This window comes from Ascidia mentula, chromosome 6 (genome assembly GCF_947561715.1).
Source record: "Ascidia mentula chromosome 6, kaAscMent1.1, whole genome shotgun sequence".
NCBI lineage: Eukaryota > Metazoa > Chordata > Ascidiacea > Phlebobranchia > Ascidiidae > Ascidia > Ascidia mentula.
The window spans coordinates 18,196-43,574 of record NC_138571.1 but is presented as its reverse complement, the minus strand read 5'-3'; the positions used below and the strand labels follow the sequence as shown (position 1 = coordinate 43,574).

At 37.5% G+C, this 25,379-nt stretch overlaps 5 protein-coding genes across 6 annotated transcripts; 2 read left to right on the top strand and 3 right to left on the bottom strand.

The window, feature by feature from the left end:
- The first annotated feature begins 1,985 nt into the window (after positions 1–1,985).
- LOC145905928 (uncharacterized) lies at positions 1,986–3,762 on the top strand. Its single transcript, XM_082993255.1, has 2 exons — positions 1,986–2,256; positions 3,130–3,762. Exons 1-2 carry the CDS (start codon positions 2,054–2,056, stop codon positions 3,446–3,448), a joined length of 522 nt encoding a protein of 173 aa, XP_082849381.1. The 5' UTR covers positions 1,986–2,053; the 3' UTR covers positions 3,449–3,762.
- Positions 3,763–5,820: 2,058 nt separating this feature from the next.
- Positions 5,821–10,320, bottom strand: LOC145907496 (zinc finger CCCH-type with G patch domain-containing protein-like). 2 transcript variants are annotated; one of them, XM_082994907.1, is made up of 10 exons: positions 10,190–10,320; positions 9,970–10,119; positions 9,223–9,617; positions 8,980–9,165; positions 8,794–8,927; positions 8,645–8,729; positions 8,426–8,546; positions 6,924–7,183; positions 6,368–6,514; positions 5,821–6,302 (listed from the first exon to the last, which is right to left on the bottom strand). In XM_082994907.1, exons 1-9 carry the CDS (start codon positions 10,238–10,240, stop codon positions 6,376–6,378), a joined length of 1,521 nt encoding a protein of 506 aa, XP_082851033.1. In that variant the 5' UTR covers positions 10,241–10,320; the 3' UTR covers positions 5,821–6,302; positions 6,368–6,375. The 2 variants fall into 2 exon arrangements, with proteins under 2 accessions (XP_082851033.1, XP_082851034.1); XM_082994908.1 differs by having other exon boundaries at positions 8,645–8,723.
- A 290-nt stretch (positions 10,321–10,610) lies between these two features.
- On the bottom strand, positions 10,611–13,418 carry LOC145907497 (serine/threonine-protein phosphatase CPPED1-like). Its single transcript, XM_082994909.1, has 6 exons — positions 12,447–13,418; positions 12,090–12,182; positions 11,922–12,038; positions 11,427–11,709; positions 10,964–11,186; positions 10,611–10,761 (listed from the first exon to the last, which is right to left on the bottom strand). The coding sequence occupies exons 1-6, from the start codon at positions 12,568–12,570 to the stop codon at positions 10,621–10,623; spliced, it is 981 nt and encodes a 326-aa protein (XP_082851035.1). The 5' UTR covers positions 12,571–13,418; the 3' UTR covers positions 10,611–10,620.
- Positions 12,612–14,932, top strand: LOC145906390 (uncharacterized). The gene is made up of 3 exons (XM_082993805.1): positions 12,612–12,618; positions 12,684–12,778; positions 14,027–14,932. The coding sequence occupies exons 1-3, from the start codon at positions 12,612–12,614 to the stop codon at positions 14,930–14,932; spliced, it is 1,008 nt and encodes a 335-aa protein (XP_082849931.1).
- A 3,308-nt stretch (positions 14,933–18,240) lies between these two features.
- Positions 18,241–24,394, bottom strand: LOC145905596 (mediator of RNA polymerase II transcription subunit 14-like). The gene is made up of 7 exons (XM_082992840.1): positions 23,912–24,394; positions 22,653–23,381; positions 22,370–22,530; positions 21,552–21,720; positions 21,332–21,491; positions 20,463–20,721; positions 18,241–20,284 (listed from the first exon to the last, which is right to left on the bottom strand). Exons 1-7 carry the CDS (start codon positions 24,332–24,334, stop codon positions 18,304–18,306), a joined length of 3,882 nt encoding a protein of 1,293 aa, XP_082848966.1. The 5' UTR covers positions 24,335–24,394; the 3' UTR covers positions 18,241–18,303.
- Positions 24,395–25,379: the final 985 nt, after the last annotated feature.

Here is a 25,379-nt window from a genome sequence, read left to right as displayed (position 1 = left end):
TGACCCAAACTAACTATAACTTCGGGTTGGGCGGGCCCGGTTACAACTATGTGTTTTGTGTATTGTTGTGTTTAATTGTTTATGCTTCTTTAAAATAGAGAACTAGAAGGCTGAAACAAGAGGACCTGCGTTAATTGGGTATATTATAATTCACCGGGACACACCACAAACAGGGCTGCAAACCCTGATACACATGGAAGATACTATTACACAGGGTCACAAAGTTTTTACCAAATTTGATTCACAAAATGCTGTAGAAGATAACTGAGCCTTTGTAACTGAGAAATCTGTGCAAATATTAACGCTATAATTTAGTGTAGTATTTCAATTCAAATTTATGACAATATAACATATGGCTGCCCTGTTTACACCTAATCATTAAAATTCGCACAGATTCCTGTTTCACACAGACTTATATGTGGATCAAGTTTGGCGAAAACTTTGTGACTCGGTGTTGTAGTATTTTCCGATCCACATATACGTTTATGTAACATAGAAATATGTGCAAACGTTAACGGTCAGGTGTAAACAAAGCAACCACCTGTTATTTTTTATTATCAACTCAAATTGAAATACAGTAATTAATTATACAGGTAATGATCACTTAAATTTATATGTTACATAGGCTTGTATGTTGATTTGGGTTTGCGACCTGGCTGTACTGTGTACCCCATTTTCAATTATTTGAAGGTTTGACCTCGCGCGGAACAGTTGTACCACTAGGAGGTGGGAATCAAAGACTCTAAAAGTCGATTACTGTTAAACATCAGTAATTAACAAATTACCTTGTTGGCGGAAAGTTTCATTTCTAAATTTTAAGCACACATACGCCCCGAAGCACCATATATGGTCAAAGAGTTACGCACTACTGATCACAGCCAATAAAAATGCTTGAAAGGGAACTGGTAACCGGCCTCTCTTTCAGTTCCGAGCCACAAGTGCGACGTTTTTCTAAATAAGGTCTGTTTAGTCCGTTTTCTTTCCTTCAGCATTAGTTGCTTATTCTTGTAAAGCTGGATAGGTTGTTTGCTTTAGTAGGGGTGTCGAAATGTTAAAAGGGAACACGATATTGTCGGCTTGTGCGGCTTATTAGGTTGTGTTTTACCTTTTAGTTTCATCACGTGGTCCCTTGATGTGAAGATGTCCATATCCGGAAGTAGAAATTAAGCTGTAGTCAAACATTAGTTCATGACTTGTTGACATAATTTAGTTTAAATACAGCAGTCAGACGTTGATTGTTGTACAAGTAAAATCTGAGGTTTCTAGTTGATAAAGTTTTTATGTTTTAATTATAGGCAACGTCAACCGTATTAATTTGTTGTCCACTTATGTGGATAACGTAACTCTATTTAAATACGCCAAGTTAAAGATCACTACTGTTAGTATGTTTTCGAAAACTTCATTGTGGTGTTGGGATGCATAGGCTGGAACCCATACTTATTATGGGTCACCATTCATCAGGGCGCCAGAAAATTCGTAATTGCTATGAAGGATTTTATCTTTTTTCTGATATCAGTGTATTAGTTTGTTGCACTGATTTTTTGTCAGATAAAATTGCAAAAATAATTCGATAGTGGTTCATGTCCTTTTTTCCAATCATGGCTGTGTTGTGCAGTATGTGCACCTGAGAAACAGAATCTACAAAAAAATGTCTAAAAATGTAATTTTTCTGTACAACTATTTTATGTCTTGGAAGTTCTAGAGGATATTGTCAGACCCAAATAAAACAATATGCCTATTACAATAAATGCAGTGGACTTTTGTGGTTATGTGCTACACACCACATTGAAAAGTTTGTAATTTCTATGGAGGAATTTTTGTTGTAATCGTTAAGTGTGGGGACAATCAACCGATTATCAAAACATTTTTCCTAAGTTACTGTGTATGGTAATTGTTTTTATTCAGATTATTGGTGTTTTTCCAATCTGGCCACTGCATAAAGTTTTAATCCAAAAAGTGCCAATTTTCGAGTGGTCAAAATGTGTTGACTTAAAATTTTTATATTAGTTACAGATTTCCTAGTTTGTGGCAAAAATCAAAAAATTGTTTCAAGATGGCAATGTCCGGAGTAAAACTGCAGGAATCTGCAAAAACAAAATGTGATGAAATTAAGGGACCCAAAGGAGACAAAGCATGCTTGTTGAAAATCAGCAAAGACCAGAAGTGCATTGAGGTTGACCCTGAATTTGAATGCAAATGTGATGAAAAAAGACCTTACAAAAAAGCAATGGCTGCATGTAAACTTAACAATTGCAGGTAATATTGTTGTTTTTAATTGTGCATGATGTTTCTTAAAAACAGTATGGTAATGCTCTTTTCATGAAAAAAAACTTTCTATTACAGCGGACAAAAGTTTTTTCATATAACTGTCTTATGGCGAGCTGCAGACAGGATGTGTACATGCACAGTTTCGACCTGTAAGGTCACATCAGTGCAACTATTGACAGTGGCACTGTGCTCGCTTTTATATTGCACACTAATTTCCACTTTGTGGTACCTTTCTGTCAACGTCGTTCCGTTGGGTACCCTATACTAGGTACCGAACAACAGAGATGACGAAGCACTGTGGAGCGAATCGACATTGACCAAAAGGTACCACAAAGGGGAAATTAGTGTGTAGTATAAAAGCTATCACAGTGCCACTGTCAACAGCTGCACTGATGAGACCTTACGGGTTGAAACAGTGCGTGTACACCCTGTCTGCAACTGTCCAATATTATGGCTTGTTTTGCACATATATTGTCTTGTGGCATTATCACAATTATGAGGCAAATGTAGAAAATGGAGCAATGCATTATGTTGGCATTTATTCTACTGGTTATAATTTCATTTTTTACATGCTTTTGCATAAATATGAGAACAAACAAATGACTTAAATTTAATAACAGGTGCTGGGCATATTGTCAATACAAAAACGGTCTACTGGTAATAATGTTTATGAATATCAATGTTTCTGTCAAATGTAGAGGTGCACAAACTAAATATGTTCGCATATTGCCATTTATTTGGGTCTGGTCAGTATCGCCATAAAGGCAAATTACGATAGATAAAATGCAAATACCTTATGATAATTTGCAATTTCAGTCAAATGTTTATGAAAAGAGACCATAAAATATGAATACTTTGCAGATATGTAATAGCAAATGTGAAATGCAAGAATGGTGAAGGCAGAGTTATTGACAAAGTTGTGTGCATTCATTGGGCATCCGATAAAGCATCAATTAAAGAGAAGATGGTGTCCACAACCAGTTATGATGCAGTGAAGAAGTCGTTGACAGGTGTTGCTTTCATGGAGATGAATGATGATTCTGATAAGAAGGCCAACACAGTCCTGCAGAAAATTTGTGAGAAGGGGGCAGCAGCAAGAAGATTTGAGGGCCGTCGTTACCATGTCAACTCTCAAAACAGAGAATATGAAAGCTCTGGTGATGACAGTGAAGAAGATTAAAAACTTTTCCACATTTGTATCCTAAATCATAATCGATGTAGTCCATTAGCTTTCCAGTAGCTGTGCTGTTGCAATACTGGGATTTAATGAGTCAGCCTTCTAAATTTATTAAAATATGAACTTTGGAATTTTCATTGATAATTTCACTGTCAGTACTAACAGCTCTTTAATTTGTTGTTAAAAGCGACTTTCAGTGTTCTTGTGGAACGATTTTGAATGTGTATGTGGCCACTTGCTTTTGGGTTTAATTTAACTTGTATTTCTCACCATATGTTAAGCAGGCAACAAAATGCGATTAAAACAAATCAAGAAACTATGAGTGCTGGTATCTCCCAGAAAACATAAACAACAAAACGCCCTCCACTCTAAAACAGGATGTACACTCATATTACGTCACTTCCGCTCCTCGGTGCTGAAGTTTCCTTGCTGTGACGTAATAGTCACTATTTTTTATGTAGAACAAGATGTTTATAATGTTGGAATGGAACAACTTGGCACTGCTGGTGCAGTTTGTGTAGGATTATTAAGTTGGCGATAGTTACGGGCCGTCCCAGACCGGTGTAGTAGAGGTTTCCTCGTCAAATTTAATCTCAGTAAACCCCCTTACCATAAAAATGAGGGTTGGCAAAAAGTTTTGGAAGTACTGCGCTGGTAAATTAGTGTTGGGTTTTGACAGTTCATTTGCAAGGCAATCTGCATTTAGATAAAGTTGCGTAATATGAATACCAGCAAAGTGTTGACCATCGCCGGTTTTAAATGACTAAATGTCATACATAAAATGGCGCTGAAATTTCCTAGTCAGGCGCCATATGTGAAGGTAATTTCCTCACGGAGATTTACGCTAGGATCACAGCAAGCCGCCACAAGTTTGGTAATCATTAACCACGACCAATCGCTGCCTGTTGCTCGCTAAAATAGCAAAAGATATGGGTTGGGGAGAAATGACAAAAATGAATAAAGTCGGAGATTTTGAAATCGCATAGTAATTCATAGTTAGGACGCAGCTGGAAGCGAGTGACCGTTGTTTGCTTCGTATAATCCATATTTTGAGCACAAATACCGACAACGTTGCTTGATTCTTAGTATCCTTGCTCAAATTTCAGCAAAACACAATAAATGTACAATTCGTGAGGAAGTCAATATTCGGATTTGTTGTCGATATTCGGATTCGGTTCCGGCCCATATCCCTCAACCCGAACTCGACAGTTTAAACGGACTGCGTCTGTTGTGTTTACTTAGCTGCCAAATAAAAAAGTCTCTATGGCATCACAACACACGTTAAACTTGCACAAGCAACTGTTGATTGATTTTCATTTCATGAAATTCTTGTTTTGAGTGTGGAAGCCGAAACTGTTGGCACGGTTTTAAAAGTTTTAGGTATGGGGACACGAGCTGGCGCAATGGAAGGACATCACCGTACTTAGTCAGATATGGTACTCGCTCAATAAAGCATATTTTACCTAGCTACTGGAGTGTATTGATTGCACCACAGCATATAAAAATATTTTTTAAACGCCCTTTTGTGCGGCCTGTGCCAATAAGACAGCGAACGTTTAAATTTACGCCCAGCAATTATACTATCTTATTAACTCATGCTTGGAAGTACATATAGCTGTAATGGTCATTGTTACACCACAGAAGTGAAACTATAATGTTACAATTCAACCCCACTATACCTACTGCAGCGTACCAATATAGGATTCCCAGTCGCTGCTTTGCTGAAGCTAAATTCTGCTTGCGTGTTCTTGCTGTTAGCACTAAATTCGACTCCGTGGCAGACTTGTAACAAAAAAAAACATAATTTAAATGAGAACTATCGTTGAAACGTGCGCCTTTTTTTTGTAAAATGTTGGATCTTACGCCGAACTCCTGAAACCCCGCCGTCGAACCAAGGTTAAGATTCATTGAGCTGGAGGCTTTCTCACAGGACCTTGATAATGTCCGGAATTTACGCCTTGATTACAAATAATGGTCACGGAGCGACTTCTGACAAGAATTTCATCGCGTCATCAATGGGCTTGACGTCACAATACTGCAGGTACAAAGATTGGCGGGAAATGCATTAGGAGATAGTGAGTTATTTAATGAAACGCGTGCAGCGTAGCGCACACCAAAGCCAAGTCGCTGTCAGACGCGCAGTTGCCGTCAATTCTGCACCTTTTTCTTCGCCTAAACGTAAATTTTCGTTTTTGTAGCTTGGCGCATATATTCATCGACTATTTCTGCTTTGCGCAAACGTGAAATTTTCCAAAAAAACGAGTTATACCGCTGCCCACAGGAATTTCAGTCCTATCTACACCAAACCACTTTCAGCCAATTTTTACCTGCAGCATTGTGACGCAAGATCATGATATTCCTCATGTTAAATCGGCTTGGAAAGTTTTAATTTATTCTTCGACATGCATCTTATACACACATTACCTCACCAATAACATTCAGCGTTGTGATACATTCAGCAAATAAATGAAACCTTTCGGACTTAGTAGTGCATTTGCAGAGGTCTTGTTAAAATAAATATTATATTTAGAAACCGTTTGACAAACACATATGACAGGTTGCGTATTCCCACACAGTTAATTGGTGAAACACACATACGACATTACGGCCTTATTCCCACAAGCCGATTGTTATTTTTCTACAGCCAAACGAGGATTGTGTCCTGAATGCGATGGCCTCACACCCTACAATAATAACAACAAAAATAATATTTGATAAAATGTTGAAATCTTCTGTCAATTCACATAAAACTGTTTGAAAAAAGACCATTACAATTTCTGGCCGTACTGGATATTACTATAGTAATATACAAGTGCAACATATGACATGCCAAAAGCAGATTCTGTCTCTTCAGTGCCTGTAACACAAGAGTCTGATTAAAATTAACAAAATATTAAAGAAGTATAACTAAAATTTGTTTACCAACTGGGTCAGAACTTGGTCATTTTTTTGTGGGTTTCACTCCTGTTTTGGTGTGCTTCGATTGATTTGCTGGATGATTGGATTGCCTTTAGTTCTTCTAATGCTTCCGCTAACTTTTCGCCAAGTTGATTTGCTACTTTTGGGTTTCTGATACAGGACACAATTTTGAGTTGTAAAACTTCGACACATGTACGTATTTTGTGCTTAAATTGACACTGATTCAATGCACTTCATAATGTTGCTTTGTTGCCACAAATTCACTAATATTTTCGATTCTTACATCACAATTACATTACTTTGACAGTCAAACAACATGTTACATTCCTTTTTGGTTCACATAATATTGGAAATATTTTTGTTGGTCACACAAAAAGTATTCGCGAAACCATGCTCCAGATAATTGATATATTTGGACTTTTCTAATACTCTATATTTTGACAAAAATTTGAAATTTAACACAATGTCCAGCAATTGTTTCTGTCAGTTTATGCCAAGATCCCAAATAATAGAAATTATCAACTAGTTCTGCAACAAACACCAGATTTCATGAACATACTTGATCATATTTCTTGACACAGATCCTCTTAATTTTTTTATGCGATTGTTTAGTTCTTTTAGCCTGTAATCATTTTTCAAAAGTTGGCTTCCAAAAGTTGTTTTATCTGAAGAAGAATCTGGTTTTATTCCAAACAAATCCTTTTTCCTTGAAAATTTGTTGGCCTGAATTTTCTTATGTTTGTCACCAAGAGCATTGTTGATAAAATGAAAAACTGTTGGTGATTTGTAAACTTTCTGAGGTTGCTTCTGCTTCTCTACCTATGAAATAATGGCTACTATTTATTAGCGTAATATTTACACAGCAAGTGATAATATTAAGGCCAGAATATTTCTTTTATTTACACCAGTGTTTAAAGTAGGAACCAAATACAAGAGCTGGATTAAACACCATAAACCTTCAAGGGCACATTTAAACGATATGACCAAAACAGGGCCCATAATTTTAGAGGGAACCCCTTTATCAAAAGGAGGCACAGTTTACCAATAATCCCAAATAAGGTCAAATCTAAAATCTAGAGATCTTTTTAGGTGAAGTGTAGACGTTGCATTCTTTTTTTCTAATCAGGTCCCACTGAGCCTTATTGCAGGGCAGCAATCGACCACAAGAAGGCAGCAAAATTAAATATAGCAAGTTAATGTGTTGTATTTGACTGTTTTGCCAACAAAAGTGTTGATGGATTTTACAGTAGATTAATGAGAGCCACAATAATAATAATAAATAATGGTTGAGAATTACTAATTTAAAGCAAGTAGTATCTCTTCAAAAAAGGTTGCTTTCATGAAGTTATTCTAGTTAAATTGTTACACTTTTGAATCTAGTGCTAACTTGGTAGATTTTCAGTGAGTAATAGTAATAGAACAAAACAATATTTAATTAATCAGAATTGCACTTCTGGCACTTAAGAAACTAAGTGCCAGAAGAGCAATTCTGATTAATTAGTATGCCTGGCAACAAAAATAGCAAAACAATATTATTATGCATTAGTACGCATAGCAAGGCGGGATCGCCCCACTGCGCAGGCCCTTTATATTTGGCAATCACAGCTCTAATATTCTGATCATAAGGTTCACAGGCTTTGCAGCCAAGGCATTGCAGCCAAGCTGGATCAGCCACTTTTCCTGACAAGTCAGAGCGAGATTTGAAAAATCAAGCTCCCGGTGAGGTTTGAACTCACGACCCTGGGCTAACCAGACTGCTTTGTCTGATTACGGTGGTGGAGATCCTCTACGCATGTGAAGGTCGCCTGACAAGTTGTGCGCTTGCGCACCAGTGTACCTTGGCCACAATATACCCCGTGAAGCCACTGAGCTCCTGTAGCTCAGGGCCTGGTTAGCCCAGGGTCGTGAGTTCAAACCTCACCGGGAGCTAGATTTCTCAGATCTCGCCCGACTTGTTGGGAAAAGTGGCTGATCCAGCTTGGCTGCAATGCCTTGGCTGCGAAGCCTGTGAACTTTATTATGCGTTTTTGTCATTTCAGTGCAAATATTTACAACAAATACCTTTTTCTTTTCCTTTACATTCATACAATGGTCCAGGGACTTTCCCGGGGGAAGTACCACCACAGGGACGGGATTCAGACGACCTTTTCGATCCCGTCCAAGTCCTTCTCCTCGAACATAACTGAGAATTGGGACAGTGTTAAATAAGATCAATATACTTTACATATATTTGTTTAACTATTTTTAGTGACCAGCTTAATAAACTGCCAATAAACTTACCCCTGTTTCATCATAATTTTTGAACCAATTCCTCTTGTGTATTTTTCCCAAGATCCAACTTGCTCTGAATTTTTTGTATCTTTTTCTTGAAATATGGACATCATTTAGTTGTGAGAAACCGTGTGAATGTAAAAACTGTATAACATTACCAACTGTTGTGAGAATAGTATTGCCAAGTTCAATAATGTCATCATTATCACTGTCATCATCACTGTTTTTATCATGGTGTGTTGGGAAAATGTCCGATATGTCAACAACACTATTCAAGTTCTTGTGCAAAAATCTAAACAATTGATAAACATAAAAAAGATGAAGAACTTTACTCGATTACTTGCCTGATTGAAAACTGGTGGTTGTCATGGCAACTCTCCACTTGGGCATGAGCCCACAAGCCATCAGATTGTTTCACTAGACATGAAGAGCCTTTACAAAAGTTGGAGAAATCCGGCTCTTTAAACTTGTGCAGGTGGTACAGGTTAACTAAGTGTCCATGGGAATATTGACATTGGCCATCAGAAAACCTGTAAATAATGTAAATTTATTTGTACAAAACTATTTTACACCAGGATGCATCCCACCTGCATCGCTCATCAAGATTGTAAGGACATGTTTTCATATCCTCACTGACGGGGTTTATAAACAGAACAGTAACAAACTCGTTATTGACAACGTTCATAATCATGGCGTTGTGGTAACTTGTTCCAGACCAGTCAGTGGTTATTGGGGCGCGACACTTTCTTCCACAGATATCATCGCAATTTTCAATAGTATCCAAAAACTCATTGTTCCGTTCATCATCATTCCATTCCAAAAAAGTGTTTTTCCTGATTTTGTTTTCTTCTCTAGTTTCATTGTTTTTGTTTGTTATATTATCATCACCTTCAGCAATTTCAGTGTAAAATTTGGACATTTCTTTGTCAAAAGCAACTTCTGGGACACCAAGGCATTTATCTTCAGAATTTTGTTGAGGTTCCTTATAAACATAACTTTATTTTAAACTTAAAAATATTTTGTAAATAAACTAAAACTCCCTTGAAAAAAACTTGTTTTTGAAAATCATGAAAGGTAAAGTTATTTCGAAAATATATCATTTAGTGTTGTCCTGCCACCTATGTTTATGGAAAATATATATCTGACTTTTGTAATATTCCTTTCCAGTTTTAACTTGCTGTTATTTTTATATGATTTTCTCGATTTAAAATTGCATTGTGATAAGAACCTAAATAAGTCGGGTCCAGTTGGCAAACTAGTCAAATATAAATACCCGGAAACCAATAGACGTTATATTGGCTCTCTCCCACTTCATGAAAAAAATATATCCATGCCTGTTGCTGGTGATCATCAACAGCTGCTATGAGCTTGCTCTTTTCATATGAGAGCAAACTATCTTGCTTCAGGGAAATCAGTTCCTTCATGTCTTCATGCAACTGAACCAACTCTTCATTTCCTTGTCCACTGGAAATAGCTTTTTCAATCTTCATACAGGAGATAATAAAGAATTGTGCAAAATAAAAAGCATTACAACTATAAAAAGCAAATTTATACCTGGGTAAGTTGGCTCTGATGCAACTTGAGAGCTGATTTTAACTCATCCATAATATCTGCTTGTAATGATAATTACTACATACTTTTTTACAAACAGTGATTCTGAAACATAAAATAAGTTTGGCTTTAATTGCATCAAAAGGAAATAATTTCTGCACAATGCACTTTTGCATTAAAGCAATATGCAAATAAGTGGTTTGTAAAGTTTTAAAAGGTAAAACGCGCAAACAAATTGCATCAACTTTAAACAAGTGAAAGATGATTTCCTGATAGGAAAATTTCCATGATTGGATGAGATTTAATATTTTCATATTGGAAGAACAATGAAGGATAATAATGATGTCAATTGTAAATTACAGTGCAGCAGTCTGAAACATTCTTGAAGACAACTTGCAACGATACACCTCAGCAAGAAAATTGAAGATATTTTATTAAAAGTCAACTAGACATGGTATGTCTTGCATTGGATAATATTGATGAGAAACTTCATCCTCCAAAACTTTTACAATGTTTATTCCTGGTTCTTGATCACCAAGTTGGCATCCAATGGCTGATGAAACAACAACTTTTATCTGAAATCAACGATATTTGGACACAATAAAAAAAAATAATTAGTAATTTTCAATTTAAAAATAAAATTATCACTAACTGTGGCACACACTCGTTCATGAAAAAAAAGGTTGAGAATATAGACGTATTTACACATGGAAAGCATAGATTGAGTTTAAATAAGCACAAACTAACAATGAAAAGTAGATAATTGAGTCGACTTACTGTGTGCATTTCTCCATTAACTTGGGTGCTCCACGAACCTCCACCTTCACGATGGTAATGCCCGTGGAACACTATTTTAATTCCAGCCTCAGCAAGTTTGGTGAGAATTCCAACTCTTTCATTCCTTCTGATAGCAAAGTAATTGTCATCCTCATCAACATGTTTGATGAATAACGGGATGTGCATGAAGAGAACAGTATGCTTGCTCCCGCTTTCACGAGCCCTGTGACATCAGCACTTAATTCTGGCAACAACTGGGTACTTATAAGACAAACGAGTCAAGTTATAGCCGCTCGTTTGTGTCCATCACTTTATGCGAATTGAATATAATCTCTACATCATTAAAAACCAACTTACAAAGTAACAATTAGAGCAGTGTAACCCAACAACAGCAATAGCTGATGCTGTTACAATTTCTACATTAAGATGTGAAAGTAAAATGGCAGTCGAGACATTGTCTTACTTTGCCAAAGTGTCAATGAACCAAGTTTGTTGGGCAGACGATCTTTCCGGTGTTAGAGAGTCATCGAACAGATATTGTGAGTCGATTACAATATAAAAGACTCCTCCAACCCAGAAAGAATAAAACTCATCCCCAAACTCTTTGTTGTAAATATCTCGCGTTTCATTGGTTGGAACATTCCCAACGTCGTGGTTGCCGCTAACAACAAGTACTGGAATGCTTTTGTTTAATTTTGCAAATGAGGCCTGGACAGAACGGTATTGTGCTTCTCTGTAAGGTTGACCTGAAAAAAATTTCTTATAGGTTAGAAGACTTCATTTCTAAACCCCATTATTAAGTTTTGATTGGATTTAAGTGAAGTAGCAGAAAAATAGCCTTTTATACAAAGCCATGCGCAACAGTAATATATAACTGTCATTTAGCGATATTATTGGGAACACTACTTTCTAAGTATAAAGTAGGGCATACAAGTTGGGGTACAACATGTTTACCTACCTGGGAATGCATTAAGAAGATCGCCACCAATTACCATGAATCTTGGTTGGGGAGTTAGTTTGTTTACAGCTAAAACAGCTTGATCCATTAACTCAACCTCAGCATCCCAATGTCCTCCTAAGGAAAAAGTAATCATTAGCTACAAACCATGTAAATACACACACATACCATCCCCTTCATCTTGTACTTGGTTGATCAATCCAGGTTGTGGGTCTGTTGCAAATATGAATGTATATGGTTCCACCCAATCCCCCTCCAACTCTAAAAATCATCACATACATACCAATAGTTGTGAGTATGACAAAATTTAATAGGCAATTCATGCAAAATACATTTTTAAAATGTTTTCTATACAATCCATGTTACTCTGTGCTTAATATGGGAAATTTCTGGGCAATGGATGCATTAATTTAACTTTGCAGATGTGCTTGGGTTTAGACCCCATGGGGTTGCTGCAGCAAAACAACATAGTGCAAACTGCAATCCAAGAAACATGTGCAACAAAATTTACATAACTGTTTAGACCTTTTGTAAATCTTTCAACTTGTTGATTTCTGGCCCGGACAAACCTACTTTCTTCACCAATAGGGCAGGACATAATTAAACCAAAACATACAAAGCACTGAAAAACTAAACCATAAACCCACATTTTTTGTACACTAGAATAAAAGCTACGTAAAACTGTCTGTCATGGAATGTATAAAATGTGGTATGTGGCATATTAACGATTAATAATTCACACTGTGGCAAAATATGTTCCAGGGTTGCCAGACTACAACGAAAGCTCAATGCCACAACTCTCCATGTTCATGCTCCCGACTTCGCACAACAATGGGTCCGACGTCACAATACTGCAGGTAGAAATTGGTTGAAAATGCATTGGTTTAGAATAGATAGGAGTTCTTCAACAAAACGTGTGTAGCGATGCGATAAAAATCCTGTTTTGGGGAAAATTTTACTTTTGGGCGAAGAAATAGGTGTAGAGTTGACGGCAACTAGAGCGTTTGGCAGCGACATAACATTGGTATGGGATTTTACTTTCTGGTAGTGGGGAAAATACTGAAACAAACGACACCAAATCAATTTACAAATGTGTTCTCCTAATTCTCAAGGTCAGTTTAGAAAAAAACATGACAGATAAACTTTATAGCGTCCATCTGCTGTGATTTTCCGTGCGATGAAGACCCAAACCATGCCGCAGTAGAGCACACCAAATTGCCAAGTTGCTGCTATGACGCCTTATTGTCATTAATTGCACACATTTTTTTCTTCGCTCCGACGTTAATTTTAGTTTTTAGTGCTTGTTACTTATATTCATTGATAATTTCTGTTCTGCCTAAATGCTTGAGAATTGATTTTGGGAATCATTTTCCATTCTGTTGCAATTTTGGCCCTGAAGATTTCCACCTTATTATATATATAACAACTGTCTAGGAAACTTTCATTTCAGGTTAAAATCTTTTAGTCTTCTGTAATTAAACATATATATTTCGCTTCGTATAAAGCATCATCAGTGTCTATAAAAGCAAATTAAGAATTAGGTTCAAATAAAGTAAAGGCTCTCCCACTACCTCACAACACGCCATTTACACAACTAAAAACCTGCCACATACAACGGGTGGAAGCGTTGAGAAACCACGGATAAGATAAGGACACAGGAAAAAAATAAAAACACGGTTATGATAAAACACGGGAAAGATAAAGAAACAGTATCTGTTTAAAGCAATGTGAACAAAAAAACATCATTTGCACCGCGGTAAAATCATTTTTTGTATATTAATTTTAGCGTTTATTTTATTGACCATTTATCTTCAGCCATGTCCAAATTTGCGGTGCGTGGTTGTTCAACGAAAGTGACTTCGTGACATTAAGTGGCAGGTGGGTGATGTGATGTTCCATTGAGGTACAATTGATGATATTATTTTTATCTGCATTGGCAAAACTTTGTCCGAGCAAATCACCAAAGACCTTATAAGCAATTTGTACGCTTCGGACTAAAGTTAACCTGGCGCTCGTTGAACACAAGGAAAGAAAACAAAAGCCTGGAATTTTTGGATGTGCTCCATAGAACTACACCATTATTGCATCCGTTTCGATTTGTAAAGTGTAGTTACACTAAGCCAACTAGCTTTAATCGATTGTACCTCAATGGAACATCACACCACCCACCTGCCACTTTCAAGTCCATTGTGCTCCCTGAAGCAATTAGATTGAGGTACCTCAATCAGCTACAAATCGATTATAACAACAGCATTGACGGACTAGAGGCAAAGGCAAAGCGCTCGCAGTTTCCCAAACGAGTGACTGCTGATATCATTAGAGAAGCGAGAACTTGGAACAACAACAACAGAGACAAGACGTCAATGCAAGATATTAAGAAAATCACTTGGGCCTCGCAGTTTCCAGCGCTACTACAACTTTCAGAAAAAGAAAAACAACTTAAACCAAACTGTATGGTGACATACAAGAGACCACCATCTCTCCAAGACATTGTGATACGCCATAGGCAAATTGCCATCGGAAAATCTGCAGATAGCTCTGCAACAGGATCATATCCCTGCGGGCATTGTGCCTTATGTGGCAACCACGGTCGACATAGAACAAGCATGGTTAAACCATCAACATGTTTACAAACTCCAACTGGCACAGTTAAGATTATTCAAAGCTTAACATGCAAAAGTTGTGGTATATACGTTGGTACTTGCAACATATGTAAGGAACAATACGTGGGACAAACAAAAAACAGGTTTGCCACTCGTTGGTCGGGTCACCGTGCCACATGGTCCAAGTTCGACGTTTCACAGCGCAACGATGGAACAGCGCTTTTGCATCATTTTAAAGATTGCCATCCACGCTCGTTTTCTCAACATCCACCCATTGAACAATGTTACGAAGTCACTTTCGTTGAACAACCACGCACCGCAAATTTGGACATGGCTGAAGATAAATGGTTAAATAAAATAAACGCTAAAATTAATATACAAAAAATGATTTTACCGCGGTGTAAATGATGTTTTTTTGTTTACATTGCTTTAAGCAGATACTGTTTCTATATCTTTCCCGTGTTTTATCATAACCGTGTTTTTATTTTTTCCCTGTGTCCTTATCTTTTCCGTGGTTTCTCAACGCTTCCACCCGTTGCATGTGGCAGGTTTTTAGTTGTGTAAAGGGCGTGTTAACTAGTTTAAACAGAGAAAGTCGTGTGTGAAATTCCATCGAAGTTAAACGAAGTAAGCGGTTGGTCAACGTCAGGGGTGCACAACCTTTTTACTATTGCCGGCCGCAACACACACACCACTGTGTGCTAACGGCCGCCACTGAATATACTGCTTTTCCAACGATATACTCCTAATAATTACGACAAGTTGAGGTGAGCATTATTTGAAAGGAATGGAAATGATTCCATACCTGAAAAATGTGCACTATTTATCATTTACATTTGCCAAATTACGTATATTACTATGTAATAAAATGTCGAATTATTCAATGACTGCCTTGTTCTTGCACGCTAGGTTCACGTCTCCATCATAAAATAATCCACTTCCCATTTGGGATTAAACGCCATTTTCTCTTGTTTTAACAACCTTTTGCGTTTTATGACGTCACCATCCGTATTGTTGCGCTTTGTCTCGGTTGCGGTGGCTGCACCAGTTACTACTCGCTACAGCGAACGAATGTGTATAACGCGGAAATGGGCCGAATTAAAAGCTTAACTCTTGCGACCGCTAGAAAAACAAGTTTCAGAAGCCACGGCGGCCGCCAATGCATATATTTTGATATAAATGTGCACGGCCGCATGTGGCAGGTTTTTAGTTGTGTAAATGGCGTGTTGTGAGGTAGTGGAGAGCCTTTACTTTATTTTATTTGAACCTAATACTTAATTTGCTTTTATAGACACTGATGATGCTTTTAATGAAGCGAAATATATATGTCTAATTAAAGAAGACTGAAAGATTTTAACCTGAAATGAAAGTTTCCTAGACAGTTGTTATGCCTAAATGTAACATTTTTCCCACAAAAACATTAAGGCTGCGCTACACGCGTTTTAGTAAATAACCCCTATCTAAACCAATGCATTTTCGGGCAATTTGTACCTGCACCTTCGTCACGTGAGACCCATTGATGATGCAAAGCCGAAACCATGAAATTCATGACGTATTGGGATTAATAATCTAATCGACCATTTTAAAAGCGTATATGGTTAAAACTGTAATAGGTTTATAACCACCAGCTATTATGGTAAATACTAAACTGTTCGTTCGTCTGGTGGAGAACAACAAATATCCACCATTTGTTTAAAAAGATTTTATTTTTCTGACGTTTCGCCTGTACGAATGCTTAAATCGTAAAAGTACTTTCGCCCGTGTTCCGCAATTTCGCCCGTAACAACTCTTGACTCATTGTTTCCTATGTTTGGCCGTTTGACCAGTGATTGATGCTTTGTATTGATTTATATCCCACTCTGATTTAGCTGTACTTTTTTGTCGCTTCCTTAAACCTTTGGGTTCGCTACTGGTGTTTGTTTTATTCTCTGGCGTTTCGTCTGTGCGAACAAAAACGAATAGTTCATATATCGCTGTTTCGTTTTATTGCTTCGCTTTGCTATTGCTGGCCTTAACTAAGTCAACGGACCGGAGAATATTTCAGGGTCATTTCTGTAGCGTCGTGGAAGCAAGATGCGTTGTTTCGTTGTCATTTTTTGATTTCCGCAAAGTTGTTTCGTTTGAAAGTTGCTTGAATATATAGAAGTTATCAGACCTATTTAGGTCGAAACAGGGCCCTCTGTCTGCAGCTCATCTATAAAATGTTATTTTACGTCCTCTAGTCCATAAGACTATAAAGATGCAGAGGACAGCGTATAACAGAGCTGGGTAAATAACCGGAAAGAGACGAATGTAGTTTGGGTTGCGCTAGGAAGGCTAAGTAAGACAAATATATTGTTTGTTGATTGATTCGCTAACGTTGGTTTTAATCACATTCGCAAAGTTATACCTTTTGTTTTAGAGTTGTTTGACAGTGTATCGCCAAACCCCGTGACATGTATTGTGTATCGTTTTCTCGTCTTTTCACTTCCCTTTTATTTTACAATCACCGAACTGTACTGTACCAATAAAACATCGCTGATTTTTAGTTACGTAAATTGGTGAGACGCATGTAGATCTCTTGACAATATATATATTGTATGCTGTGAGATAAGAAAATAAACAAGAGAATTTCGCATTTTTTGTCGCGCCTTATTTGGAGTCGTACTGTTATTATTACATGAAGGTTTGGTTTTTGTCGCTTTACTAGTATTGGAGTTACTCTTGAGTCAGATAGCGCATTAATAATATTGAGGCCATTAATAGAACGTTTCACAGTACGGCAAAACATTTACCAATAATTAATTACAACGTTTTCCATAATAATTACCATCAAATAGATCAAGTAAATAATGAAAAACGGCCAAAATTACAGCTTAATGTCAAATAGCCATGCGCAAAAATTACCAAAATAGTAAGGTGTAACAACGGTTTGAAGCGGCAGAAAAATTAAGGCAAAGATTATGATGCGACCATAAGTCGATGCGGTTCTCTGATTATTAGCTTTGCTCAAATTAAGATGATGGCGATTAGTTTGTTATGGTTAAAAACAGTCGTGTTGGGAATGGACGCAAGCTTTGTTTAAAATAAATAAGGCTTGTAGCGAACACAGTTAATATTAATATGACAATTGTAATATTGGAACTGTTCATATTTGTGACCGGGTTCCCACGTAGAAAGGTCAAACTAAACGTGGTACAGTAATAATTACAGACCTTTAAACAACGACCGCCCTGGCTCTAAAACAATAAAGGACTATAAAGTGCTGTAACCTGTTGGTCCGCCCTGACATGCCTAGCGGGCACTTGTGACTTGTGTTCATGCTTTATATGGGCCACATTGGCTTGCATGATTATTCCATTTCTACTTGTGGTTTCATTTGGACTGCTGCCGTACGTTTCAGCCATCTTAATAAAAGGTTGTTTACATGATTGGTGCCGGATATAAACGTAACAGGCTTGATGAGGCCAATTAAATATAACTGGTTTCCACGACAAAGTAATTTTATGCAAAACAATACTTCCACTAAAAATACAATGTGGATGATGAAATTCTCAATCCTTATTCATTATTGTTATTGTGGCTCTCATTATTCTACTGTGAAAACACACAAATACAACACATTAACCTGCTATGTTTAATTTTGCTGCCTTTTTTGTGGTCAATTGATACTTTTCGTTTTGTGTACATGTTGCTTTTATGCCTTTCACATTTCCACACAAGGTATTTTACGGCAGTAAATTTATTGAAGTGAAGTTTGTTTTCACAAAATCTTATTAAAATAAAAATCCCTATGTGATCTACATTGTGAAATTGTCCATAATCATTCGGATTGTGTGAGAAAACCAGTTTTCACGAACTTCTGGCAGGCGAATGAGGAACTCTGAAATTTGCTGCAGAATAATATTTCCTCCCAAAGCTTGAGGTAGGATTTTAACTGTAGAAGATTGTGGTTCGTGGAGGAATGGTATGACCACTGTCTGGGGCATTGCATTGCTTCCTGCAGGAAGAATCTGCGTGAGTTGGACAAAAAGAAGAATTTTATCCTTAATTAGAACTGAAGGCATCCCGAAAGGTGCGATAGACACTCTCGGAGGTGATGTGAGACCAATGTTCATTGTCCACTTAATATTAGGTCCTGCTCCTCTCGACCCATTCAACTCCATCCTCATCAGTTGAATAAAGTCCTTGAGGATTTGTGTAGGAGCGGAGATCATGGTGAAGAAAGACTTCATCGCATTAAATCTGTACGGTGGACATGCCACACGACTTTCAAAGTAATTCTCAAGGCACATGAGGTCGTCCGGGGTCCAATTCTCCATCTGTGGTCCGATCTGAACAGGCTGGATTTTCAGAACTAATTGTTGAAAAGTCTGTGGATGCGGTCGACAAAGAAACTGAAGAGACCTGGTAGCAAATGCAGAGGCAAGGGAACCATCTGCTCCATCAGTATTAGATATAGGGATGACTGTGATGTCACTGCTTGCGGATTTAATGCATCGGTCCAGATTTCTTCGGACTGTTGTCACACCAAGAAACTGTTCAAGAGCACAAGGACTAAAAGATTGATTCCTACTGCTCCGTGCTTGGGTAGGAACACAGATAATTTCAAGTGCACTATGGGGTAACAATGTAAAGTTAGCACCAGACCACGGTGAGTTTCTAATCTCCTGCAATCCATAACTCTCAGAGTTAGAACCCTGTGTTGGAGAAGGTGGGTTGTCCTTCTCTAAACCTGAACGAAGTCTTAGATCTTTTGGGTCTTTAAACCGAGCAAGGAAAGTGGAGAATCCAGGTATTGGAATAAGATTGTTTTTAACTTTTGCAAAGTCAAATTGTGAAAATGAAGCGTCTCTAATGGCAACCAATCCGTCACTTCTGAAGTAGAACTCGATGCAGTAGGTCGAGAGGAAAGTGAGTTTAACATGGGTTGGTGCTTGAGCAATAACAGAAAAAACTTGATCTGTTATGTTAAGTTTGAATCCAACCCCAATAATGGGTGTTGTTGGCAGTTGAGCGATCGCCTGCAAGGGTTGCAGCGTATCGAGTAGGACATGCATCAGTTTTGATATATCTGGGTTAATGTTAAACATATCATTCAGGTAATGGCGAGTCAGACAATGAGCGTTGCTACTGGCAGCATTTTCACAACGGCCAAAGTGCAATTGGTATTTCTTGGTGGGATTCCATGTAATGGTGACAAAAAACACTGATGGTTTCCCATATTTTACTGTGATCGACTTGTAGTTAAATGAATGCAACTCAGTCAAGTTTCTGAGAAGAGCGGAATGCTTGATCTGCTCAACAAACAAATAGTAAGGTCCATAGAGGCGGGCTATCGATCCCCAATCAGATAGAAAGGACTCAACTGGATTTGGGTTAGAGGAATTTGAGTGAATCCCAACCTCATAATGGAAAGTGACCTGTATGGACTCCCCTTCTTGTCGTGGCAACACAGGTTTAAGGGGAGGATTTTTCATGAGGAGTTCAACCGACCAAAACTTATTTAACCTTTCTTGGAGTCTAAAGGAACACTGCAGAATAGAATCCTGGAGGAGAAGATTCAATTCAGGGCTTATCCCCTTTACAGGAGGAAGATCAAGGATTTTACATGACATCCCAACATCTGATCCTTCCTCCTCCAAACCCTGATGCTTGATTCCTGCATCCCGGAGTTTTTCCATCAGTGATACGAATGGGATTCTGGTACAACATAATGAGGTGACATAGAGAAGTTGGGAGCCATTTTCATCCAACTCTTGGCACGATTCAGTTTTTATCCTGAGAATAATAACATTGAGTTTTTGTGACGAACTGGCTTGTTGTATTAATTAACACACAGTAACGTTTTTATGTTGCAACATTGATTCGATTTTTATTAAATTATTAAAACATGATTTAATAAGACAGAATACAGCTTTAGGTGGTAGTAACATAAGTTCAGGTCAAGTTATTCCACCTTTTAGCTGATGACCTAAATCCCATGTCCACATTGGTCAGTTTAATGTTAAGTTGGGCCAAACTGATGATGAACAATTCATTCGTTTCACATTCCCTGTTGATTTCAGACTTTATGGGTGGTGTATTGCTTGTTTGTAGTAAATAATATTCATTGTTGAATTTCATCGGCTGAATCCCATCAATTTTCATTGTAACCAAAATGTAATAGAGAGGATAACGGGACATTTTAATAAACATTCGATGCTTGCTGAGGTGCTCTGAAAGATAAGTTGACTTTGGTTACCATAGCATGACCGGCCATTTGAAGTAACTAGGTGCAAAATATTTGAGTTATCAACACTTTCGGTGCCAGATTGCCCTCATGATATATACATGTGTAAAATACCAGGATGTGGCCATGGATTGATAAGTTTTTTCAGATATATGTTGGTACTCGTAGGCACCACAGAAAAAACACATTCTAAGCAGCATTACTTTTTATTTTGTTTAGTTTTTTAGCTGGAACTGGAATTAAAAATTCTTGTTTTTCAAGCCCTTGTATATGAAGTTTCATGCGTTGTCTGAAATGGGTGTTACCGTACAAAATATAAATATTCATGTTATTACTCAGGCATATCAGACCTTGGTACCACAAAGTGGAAATTAGTGTGCCCGCTAGTGTAAAAGCTAGCACAGTGTCACTCAACAGGTGCACTGATGAGACCTTACAGGTCGAAACAGTGCGTGTACACACCCTGTCTGCAGCTCTCCAATATTATGGCTTTTGCACATATCAGACCTTTATGTGTAAAAAAAAGTTTGGTGACCCCCAACCATCCATCAAAATTTTAAATATGTTAGTAGAAAAAAAGCAACATTTTTATTCACCAATAGAGACGGCTTGGTTTTCAGCCAAAGGCAGTCTGTCCAAACATACGATGGGTAAATGCTGAAGGAAGCTACGACATCTTGTCATAAGAGACATCTGCCGCAATGTGCTTATCCATGCAAGCAAGGAAATTTGATTTTCGTTAATTTCCTTCTCCATCTGTAAAATATCGACAGCCAAACAACATTTTACACCCACACATTTTGATAACTTCATTACCTTGTCAAGTACTGTCTGTGCAATTTTGTTAACCGTTGGCACAAATGCTCCAGTTTGTGGGTCAATGTGAATATTCAAACAATCTTTGTCTTTGTAAGGATGCAACAAAGGAATCAGCAAAACAGGTGATTGTCTATGGGATTTGCCCACCAAGTATGAAGCATCGTGCCTAAACACATGACAATTTTTCATGATAATCCCACATTTAAGTTTATTAGCATCACATTCAAGGGATTGCAGCCAAGGATCAAAGCCACACCCACATTCTGTAGGTGACCTCCCAATCTGTTTGGACCTGGGTTGGCCAACAGTGGCACATTATACAATGAGCGGTGTACAACACATCAAAGAAAATAAAATGCTCCCTTTCCATTAATACTATTAATAGATATATGTTTGTATATATACATATAGAAAAAAAGTAAAACATAAATTCCTCCAAATCATGAATCATAATTAAAACAGAATTTCAGGTGAAAATGTACTACACAAATAATGACCATTACATTAGTACTGTGGGAGTCAATCTCTATTTGCATGTATATCACACACGGTGGAAGATACTGTTTCAGGCCAGTTTACCAGCCAGTCACCAGCTGCACTAATCTGACCTTATAGGTTGAAACAGCCTGTATACAACTGTCTGCAGTTCTATATTATTTGCCGTAATATATAAGTTTGGTTGGCCACCTCTGGTAACTTACATAAAAAGATTTAAAGTCATTTTCAATCCATTAAGTGCAAAACCAGGTCTGCTAACTATTACTTACTCTATATATTTCTATGGCACATTTTGTAAACTTTGAAATAATACAAACTTGATGTGCTTGTGAAGCATCTCCTTCATTTGAATAAGAAGGTGTTGAGATCTTATGCAGATAGATTGGTTAATGAGAAGTTCTAACGAAAGGTGATTGATGTTGGACGCGGACTTGACCAATACCACTTCATTCAATGGAAGCTTTGGGTTATGCACAATCTGATAAAATATTATTGGATTATTAAATGTAAAAGAACATTTTAAATAAAAAAATTCACCAAATGTACATTGCTGACTATGCTTGTTATTTTATTATTAGACCTCTGGCCATATTGTATCACCTCAAGGGGTCTTGAAGGCTTTTTAGCTGATTGGCGTATCACAATATAAAAAGGTTTGGTTTGCTTTTTGTAAGGGTTAACTCTCCAGTAAGATAAAGTCATCTTGTTTCCTGCTTGGTATTCATCCAATTGTATAAACTTTCCCCATCTTAATCTCATAAGGCGATCGGCCTGGGCCTGAAGGACTTCCAACTTCAGGGATAGGCAGAATGAATGGAGCAAATTGAAAAGATCAAGTAAAGGTTTTTCATTAGCAAGCAGCCTTGATTGAACAAGCTCATGGATATAGTTAACTTGGGCACTGTGGACAAGTTCTTTTCCATTCCCAACATCTCTGTCTTCTACCAAAAACTCCAGTTTTAGAAGTCTCCACGGTACTTCGGCTCCATCCCCCATTAGTGTTACAGAAGCTTTAAATTCACTGGGAACGTGTAGGAACACAACTCCATTTCTAACCACAAGTTCATTAATTTGAGGAGGAATAAATTCTGTGACCAAACGGAACAAAATGATCTGCTCTATTCTTTTCAATGTTGCCTTTTTTTCTTTTTTGTTGATTGGATCCCGAGGTACAATTCTGTCGCGGATGCAGCTTGGCAGTCGTGGGTAAGTCCCTGTAGTGAGAACATCAACAGCAGCGGGAACAGAGAAGTTTGGAAGCCGAGCTTGGACGACAACCTGATTTGCGAGGATATGTAATTTATCTGCAGTGTCCACGAACAGCATTGCCTGCAATAACAAAATTCTGATAGTAACAAATATCATTATGTTGATATATTATGGCAATCCATAAAAAAATTGTCTGATTAGTAAAGTGAACTTTAGTTAATATGTGTTGTGCACCCACAAAAAACAATAAAATTTGAAGAAACAACACCAAACACTTATATATGTTATATTTTATGGGTGTTTAACTTGATAGCTTCAATTAAGGTTATTTCAGTGTCCCTGTAAATAGCAGGCAAATTTAAATTCAACATACAAAATAATGTAAAACAAAATGATTTAATTGTGACCAGCAGAATTTAGTTAGTTCAATCCAATTTATCTGCAAACAATGAAAACTTTGTACAGGTAAAAATGATAAATCTAACATAGGATTGCGACGTAGGGCCGGTAAAATCTGCAATTGGTTGTCTGAAACCAACCCTTGGGTGTGGTGATATTGCAAAAAAAGATTTTTATTTGTTGGCTGTTCTGTTTAAGAAGTATCTTGTAATAGTTTTGATAACAATAATTTCCAGTGAAACTGGGATTACCTGTCTGTCTAGAAATGATGAAATCTCACTGCATCTTACAACTTTTCCAACTGAACTTGCCCATTTTACCAAACTGAGCAATTTAATAAACAACTGTCGAGTCCTTGTTGCAAATTGAAATACGGCAACTTTCCTCTCCATGTCGGTTTTGCAAGGCAACAAGTCAGCCATCACTGTGACGTCATGATACGTTTTATGCACAACAAATTCAATTAAGGTGTTCAGTGGAATTGTCCCAGGTGGAGGCACAGTTTGCGACTGGTTGACTGCTGGAATTATCTGGTTTTGTGATTGAATGGACTGCATAAAGTTTTGGTTCATCTGTGAATTATTTGCTTGATGAATATGGTTCATATTCTGCTCATTAAACTGCATTGGATGCTGATTCAATTGAAGCAATGGGTTTTGGATCATGTGTGACATCTTTCCGTTACCGTGCTAATTCAAACATCACGAACGCCGTCTTCCAAACAAATTGAGACTTCGCCAGTAAAAACCTTTTTATTGACTAATCCAGACCGACAGGGTTTGTGCGTGGTTGCAGATAATTTTAATTCTTTTGGTCAGGGTTTGTAAAACTGCTTAATTCTAGAAAAAGCGTCGTATGTTGTGCAATAGAATATACAAGCAAGTGTTGTTTTTCATTCATTCTGACACGAATTAAAAGCATTTGTTTATCTGACCATATTTCGTGTTAAAAATGCCGTTGTTGCTTCAATTTACCAGTTTATTGCTCCGCAAACTATGTGTGAGTATCCAACCACAACGTTCCCCTCTAAAATGTTAAAAAAGCACTGAAAAAATGGCTGCAGCGAGAGACAAAAGGGTAGCCTTAAAATTGGCGTTTTTCTAGACCTTTTACAAGCCCTCGAATGTAAGCCCGCACATAAATGTTAAAGGCAAACTAGTGCAATACAACAACAATTATCAACAAATCTGTCGTTTAAAATTGTCAGATAAGCTGACAACCATGAGCGTTAAAACGTATTGAAATAAGTGAATTTTATTAAAACTCAGAGTTGCAGAGAAAATATGGCGTGACATTAAATAATGTAACAACATTCAATATTTTTATTTCGAAATCGACCTTTTCTAACGCCACTTGGATGCTTATTTTGAGCGAAACATGTATTCTTAACAATAAATGCGTTTGACACAACGTTATTTTATATTGCAATTAAATAACGTACGCCGTCCCCGATTGTAAGCATCACAAACGGTAGGTTAAACAACTTTGTAAGCCGCGGCTTACAATCGAGTAAATACGGTATCCAAAAAACTGTGTGTGTAAGATACTACGGTATAGTTTGGTGGTGCTGATTGTGGTTTAGTGCAGTGATATGAAGTAACGAGCATTATGGGTTCAAATTAGGGAAAGGTGCTCGCGTACCACCTAGAATGCAGTCGCGTACCACTAGTGGTACCTCCGGTTGGGAAACACTGGTTTAGTGAAATGTATATTGTTTCG

Coding starts and splice junctions, on each gene's coding strand:
- LOC145905928 (XM_082993255.1), top strand. CDS start 2,054: ATGGCAATGTCCGGAGTAAAACTGCAGGAATCTGCAAAAACAAAATGT. Junction 2,257..3,129: donor TGTAAACTTAACAATTGCAG/GTAATATTGTTG, acceptor AATACTTTGCAG/ATATGTAATAGCAAATGTGA.
- LOC145907496 (XM_082994907.1), bottom strand. CDS start 10,240: ATGGATGAGTTAAAATCAGCTCTCAAGTTGCATCAGAGCCAACTTACC. Junction 8,547..8,644: donor AAAATTATGATGAAACAGGG/GTAAGTTTATTG, acceptor CCCAATTCTCAG/TTATGTTCGAGGAGAAGGAC. Junction 6,515..6,923: donor GTGTCAAGAAATATGATCAA/GTATGTTCATGA, acceptor GTCCTGTATCAG/AAACCCAAAAGTAGCAAATC.
- LOC145907497 (XM_082994909.1), bottom strand. CDS start 12,570: ATGTGGGTTTATGGTTTAGTTTTTCAGTGCTTTGTATGTTTTGGTTTA. Junction 11,710..11,921: donor TCTTCTTAATGCATTCCCAG/GTAGGTAAACAT, acceptor AATTTTTTTCAG/GTCAACCTTACAGAGAAGCA. Junction 10,762..10,963: donor TTAATGGAGAAATGCACACA/GTAAGTCGACTC, acceptor CGTTGATTTCAG/ATAAAAGTTGTTGTTTCATC.
- LOC145906390 (XM_082993805.1), top strand. Junction 12,779..14,026: donor CCGACGTCACAATACTGCAG/GTAGAAATTGGT, acceptor CGATTTGTAAAG/TGTAGTTACACTAAGCCAAC.
- LOC145905596 (XM_082992840.1), bottom strand. CDS start 24,334: ATGTCACACATGATCCAAAACCCATTGCTTCAATTGAATCAGCATCCA. Junction 22,531..22,652: donor AGCCTTCAAGACCCCTTGAG/GTGATACAATAT, acceptor ATATTTTATCAG/ATTGTGCATAACCCAAAGCT. Junction 20,285..20,462: donor TTTAGGTCATCAGCTAAAAG/GTGGAATAACTT, acceptor TATTATTCTCAG/GATAAAAACTGAATCGTGCC.